Source organism: Falco biarmicus, chromosome 12 (genome assembly GCF_023638135.1).
Source record: "Falco biarmicus isolate bFalBia1 chromosome 12, bFalBia1.pri, whole genome shotgun sequence".
In the NCBI taxonomy this organism is placed as follows: Eukaryota; Metazoa; Chordata; class Aves; order Falconiformes; family Falconidae; genus Falco; species Falco biarmicus.
In genome coordinates, this window is record NC_079299.1 from 5526536 (window position 1) to 5532299 (window position 5764).

Below are 5764 nucleotides of genomic sequence, written 5' to 3' on the forward strand. Positions count from 1 at the left end.
TCGGGCTGTCCCGTGCTTCTCCTGGGTTTGGGGGGACAGGCTGCAGGGTCTGGCCGCGAGACTTGACCTGCCGACACGGGGATCCCACCACCCGGAGGGACCTAGGCAAGCTGCCCTCCTAGCTGAGAGGTGGAAAGCACGTCACAGCCTTTCCCAGAGTCCCAGCAGCTTTCCCAAGGCTCGAAGGAGACCCAGCAGGCTTTACAAGTCACAAACGTGGCTGCGATGGCCGTGAGGTTTGCTCTTTACGCCACAGCTGCGTGTAGCATTTGCCGCACGGTACCCAGCCCAGCTCGGCCACCGCCCGCAGGCGGGCGGGGGGTCCTCGGGTGCGGAGCGCCCTCTGGTGGGAAAGTCGCGGCTGTCCAAGGGAGAGCAAACCCACCTTGGCACAGCGCTGGCTTCCGCCCCGTCTCTGGGAGGGGGGCTGTCACCGGCAGGCCCCCATGCAGCCCAGCCCCGGGGCCCACCCGCTGGGCACTGCCTGCCTCGGTGTCCCGGTCTGTGTGCCCGGCGTGCCCACCTGCTCGCCCCGAGCTCTGGGGCACCGATCCCTTCTCCTTCGGCCACCGCAGCCCCTCGCTGCTGCGGGGTCTTTCAGCCAGACCTCGTCCCTGCGGCACGCCAGCCCATGCCTGGCTGCCAGAGGGATGCTGCTGGCAGCAGGTGGCAACTCTCGCTACAACAAGGTCATTTGTAAATAATCATTCTGATTTTGATGTCTTTGTAGCTGGGATGACCATGAGGCTGGACAGGAGCAGGTCACGCTCCCCAGGCCGCTGCAGTCCCCTTTACCTTGGTCTTCACAGTTGTCACACTCCCTGCTCTGGCTGTGGCTCCCTGGGGAAGAGGAGGAACAGCACATGTGGCTGCCCACATGCGTGTGCCCCCCCTTCTCGGTATAACGGGGCTGCCACTCTGCCTGGGGTCTCCAGCTGCTCTCACAAAACAAGCAGCAGCCACCAGTTTTAAGCAGCCCCCAGCAGAAAGGGCACAGGCAGCAGCTCAGCGCTTCCACTCCCTGGTTAGTTATGGACCTGCTGGATGCGCTCCATCGCATCACCTCCCCTGCCCTAGCTTCTACCTTAAAAGATCCACCAGCACCACAAAGGCAGGACCCACGGCCCACCTATTGATCCCCAGTCCCGGCAGAGGCATTCCCCTAAGAAGCGAAGCCAGTGGAGAACCAGGTGCATCAAGGGACTGGGGACACCTCACCACCAGGTTCTGCAGGACCTGCACGGGGCTGTGGGTGCAGGGCTCATTTCTCACAGGGACCATAGTCACCTGGCGTGGCCAAGCACTGTGGGTATCACAGGCCTTGAATACAGAGGCAGGTTCTGGCTCAAAAGCTCGTGTTGTAAAGAGGGCAGGGGGCAGCTTTTGTGGCTCAGGCCATTCCCCTGCCCCTAGCAGAGCTGCTGCCCAAACAGTACTTTAACCCAGCTCTGGGTGTGTTTCTGCCTAAATAAACACAGGAAGTTCCCCAGAACCTTCCTCCAGGTCCCCACCTGCTTGCTGGCATGGTCTTGGGCTCCCAGTGCCACAGCAGCACCTGAAAAATGCGATTCCTTCAACGTCTCGTCGTCTCAGCCGCCCTGGGCATCGCCACCTTCCTGAGCTGGAGGCTGCTTCTCCAGAGCCCGGCTGCCGGCCAAGGAGGTAACACCTGGGCGCCGCGACAGCTCTGCAGGGCTGGCAGCATGTCTATGCTGTGGGGAAAATATCCCAGAGCTTTTTTTTAGAGGTCCTTGGGGGGCAAATGCCTACGGCACAGAAAACCCTGTTTGCACAGTGCCAGGGGCAGGATAACCTGTGGAGAAAGCCCCCGCTGTGGAGCCCTGCAGCTTTATGTCCTTAGCGAGGCCACCGATCTCAGGTGTGGTGGGGAAAGGAGGTGTCAGACTGCTGGAGGTACCTCCCAAAACCTTCGCTGGGAAGGCAGAAATGCTGTTGGGGAGGCAAAGGGAGCAAGGACGTCAGTGATTAATGCCTCTCTTACCTAAAAAGCGCATCCTCCCCTCTCCAGTCCTGGTCAATCCAGGACAAAGTCATCGCTAGTTTTTGCAGACACTGTCAGTCTGGGGCTGGGTGAGTCAACGAGCAGCCCAGGACAGCTTCAGGCACCGCTGTGCCTTCGTTCCTGGTGTCCTTTTCCTAACTTTAACTGTGCTTCTCTTCCCTGTGCAGCAGCGTCCCCAAATCAGTGTGAAATATTTAACTTCCCAAGGAGCCAGGAGAAACCATCAAACCGCCCCCACAGGGCTGCCAAATGCCTACACTGAGCAGGAGAGGCAGATTAGCTGCTGCTAGAAGTAAAAAAAAATAGCAAGGCAGGCATTCTTTGTCTGTATTCAAACTCATTATGGCCTCTTTACATCAAAAATAAGAAAAAGAGTAAAGAGCAAAGCTGAAATCTGAGAAATTAAACAGGCTGTCATGGAGCCTTTTTATTTGCTTTTGCCTTTTATATTTGCTTTGCTGTCCTCCTGCTTCTATTTGCTTTTTGCTTTTTATTTGCTTTTGCCTTTCTATCTACAGGAGAAAAAATTTACATATGGAAGTGAGGCAAGAAGTTCCGTCATTTGGATCCTTGAATTGCCCCCAGCCATTAGAAATAATCTTTTGCTTTCACAGATCTTTGATAGCTGTTAACCAATTAAGAGATGCAAAAAAGTTTTGCAGGGCGTTGTGAAAACAAACCAATTTACTACTACTCAGTCTCTCAGAATATTTCTGACTGTCTTTGGTAAACTCACCTCAGTTAAGCCCAGTCAGAAGTGAGGAGTTCAAAGCAATAATTGATTTAGTGGAGAACAGGTCTGTGGCACAAAGCTACGGTCAAGATCGCCTCTGGGACACAGCAGTTTGGGGAAAGGGGGGTCCGGGTGTCCACGATCTCACATGGTCATGGGGATACAACCTCATTTCTCAGCAAACCTGAGCCCTTTGCTGGGGCTGGTCTCCTCTCTCCTCACCATCTTCTTTGTCCATGCTGTGTCCTTTCCACACTGGAATAACTGGAAAAGAGCCTGCTACAGCATCCTGCACTGGGTGCCAGCTCAGGGCAGAGGTCTAATACGGACTTTCCTCACCTTCATCTCCAAATGGTGTTTCCAGGTGACCTGGCCCCCGAGGCGGAGGAGGGTTTCACTTTGACACTGGACACCTTCTTACACGTTCAGCAGCTCAGGAAGAAGAGACTGAGAGCTTTTTGCAGCCGATCAGGCAAAGTCACCAGGATGCCAAGGAGCAGGGAGGAAAAAGCCTACCTGCTCTCGAGTCTGAGGGTAAGCACCAAGCTGGACCTCCTCTACTGCCAAGTGCCATCGACAGGGATGGAGGAATGGCAGCAGCTTTTGGAGAAGCTAGAGGAGGAGGAGAACGTGACACTCCCAGTACCGCTTCCCTACCCTTGGCGGCACGGTCCAAAGACACAGCTGAGCCAGTTCAACCTGACGGAGATCGAGGCCATGTTAGGGTCTTACACCAAGGTGCTCTTTGTCAGGGACCCTTTCCAGAGGCTGATCTCCACGTTCATGCAAGGCTTGGGCACCAACCCTTCCTTCAGCAGCTTTGTCCAGGATGTTTTAGACAGCGGACAGAAGAAGGCTGGAGCGGCTTGGGAACCACTGGTCAGCCTCTGCCGGCCCTGTCTGGTGCAGTATGACTACGTGGTGGTGTTTGGCTTCCTGAGGCAGGAGCTGGCTCATCTGCTGCGGCGGGCTGGGCTGCCCGCGGACAGCCTCCTCTCCAAGTTCACTGACACCCAAGTGCAGTGGACCTACAGCTGGTTATCCGAGCAGATGTTCAGCGAGCTGTCCCTCCAACAGAAGCAGCAACTGTCTCATTTCTATCGCGGGGATCTTGCTGCTTTCCCATTTCCTAGCAGTTTTCTGTCAGACCTCCTCAGCACCCCAGAGACCTGGTAGAAGTACCCCGGCTGGAGGGACTGTTTCAGAGAACGTTAATCCAAACGCAAGTGCTTCAGGATACCAGCTGGGTCACAGACAGACCCTTGCACCACAGCTGCAGGCAGCATGCTTGTCCATGTCACAGCTCCAAACAGCACATCAGAGAGCAGGGACAGGCCACGGACAGGGAGTCAACGTTCTTCACGCAGCTGAATTGTGTTTCAATACAGCAAAAGCAGGCACTAGGGGAGCACAAGGCTTTGGAGCTCGGAAAACTGCGTGAGCTGAACTGTGCTGGGGTAAAGAGCTCTCGGCAAACCTGGTGGTTTGGGGTGGGGTGGAACCGCCACAGGCCACAGCAGCACTCGCACACCCTCTGCCTGTTGTACCATTTGGCATTCTGGGCTCCCTTTTGGGCCAAGAGGTTTGGCAATGGCTTCTTCATGACACCCCCCCCCCCCCTCCCCGTGCAGATAACAAGAAGTGCTCCCGAAGGAGCATGTCACCTGGAGCCTGTCTACTCTGTACAGGTAGGTGAGAGAGGACACAGAGTGGGACACCTACCTGGGGAACCACTGGTGATGTTCCCAATCCTGTCATGCTCAGGAAGGCCAGCCCAGCCCCTCACTTGGTCTTATTTGTTCTGTCAACGGTTCCTGTTTTATGACCTCACATCTGTGCGTTTAGGCTCAAGAGGGCCCCAGGGATGCAACTTCACGCTTGCTCCCTTTGCAAGTTTTGGGTGAGGATCCCTCCTTCACAGGGCTGACTCAGAGAGCCCAAGCCTGGCTTTCAGCTCTACTCACTAGCAACGAGACAAGGATTCGGCAGCCTGGACCACGTAGCAGCCACACCACTTGGCCAGCCAGCCTTCCACCTGGTCCCAGCAGCTGGCAGGCCCCGTGAAGGTGCCTCAGAGCATCAGGATGCATCACTGTGTGGAAAACACGATGCAGCTCCCTGCTGCAAGCTCCTCCTGGTAGAGCAGCATGAGGGCTGACTGCTGGCTTTCAGAGCTGGCTGCCAGCGTGGCCGGGGGACACCCTGGCTCTTCAGCTGGCTTGTGTCCCGCTGGGTAGCCCAGAGCAATCACCTGGCCTCTGCCAGCTGTGGCCACAGAGGTGAACCACCTCGCAGCCTCTGGAAAGAGTCCGTCCTTGCCAAACACCAAGGATGAGATGAAGTTGTCCAGCTTTCAAATTGTGACAGACTTTTACCAGAGCATACCAGTTTTCAGAATGTTTTTTAGCTTTATTTTGCAATGTTGTGACATTCACAGAGAATCCCGCATGCATTCATGTGACAAAGACACATTGATTTGACAATGCTCATTAAAGAACAATAGCAAAAGCTGTTGATTAGAACTGATCTAAAAATATTTATTGAAAACTTGGCCTCCCCTTCTCATCGAGGGACATGCAATTAATAGTATGAAGACATCAGATCAGGTGGCCACCTTTCACCCTCCCTCAAACTATCCAGTTACAGCCATTGTTACTGAAGTGCCTTTACTGTGCGTAATACTTCACGGTTTAGCAAGATGGCATTGCTCCCCTTCTGAGGGCACAGCTCTGGAAGGAGAGAAGCAGCAAATTTCCAATCACACATAGCACTGGAGTCAAGCATCCGTGCTGTATCTCACTGACAAGTACTAGGAAAGGAGCGTTTTTCTCTCCGTAAGCAGCTTGTCCCTTGCAAGCTGAAATCCCGTGCAGCCAGATGTGCGATGTGCGTGACAAGATCCGACGCAGCACCCAGCGGAGGGCAGCGCCGTGCACTCCCAAAGGAGAGCTGCCCTTGGACCGCTTTGTGGCACAGGCCACGGTTTAAGTGGGGCTACCCTACAGCAG

The 5764-nt window shown here is 55.0% G+C and overlaps 1 protein-coding gene across 1 annotated transcript; it reads left to right on the top strand.

Moving 5' to 3' along the window:
- The first annotated feature begins 443 nt into the window (after nucleotides 1-443).
- Nucleotides 444-5278, top strand: LOC130157450 (carbohydrate sulfotransferase 9-like). Its single transcript, XM_056357026.1, has 2 exons — nucleotides 444-1662; nucleotides 3121-5278. Exons 1-2 carry the CDS (start codon nucleotides 1563-1565, stop codon nucleotides 3930-3932), a joined length of 912 nt encoding a protein of 303 aa, XP_056213001.1. The 5' UTR covers nucleotides 444-1562; the 3' UTR covers nucleotides 3933-5278.
- The last annotated feature ends 486 nt before the right edge of the window (nucleotides 5279-5764 follow it).

Bases quoted from the DNA above. Each gene is read 5' to 3' on its own strand.
- LOC130157450 (XM_056357026.1), top strand. From the start codon at position 1,563: ATGCGATTCCTTCAACGTCTCGTCGTCTCAGCCGCCCTGGGCATCGCC. The intron at 1,663-3,120 runs GTAACACCTGGG...TGGTGTTTCCAG, and splicing joins CCCGGCTGCCGGCCAAGGAG to GTGACCTGGCCCCCGAGGCG.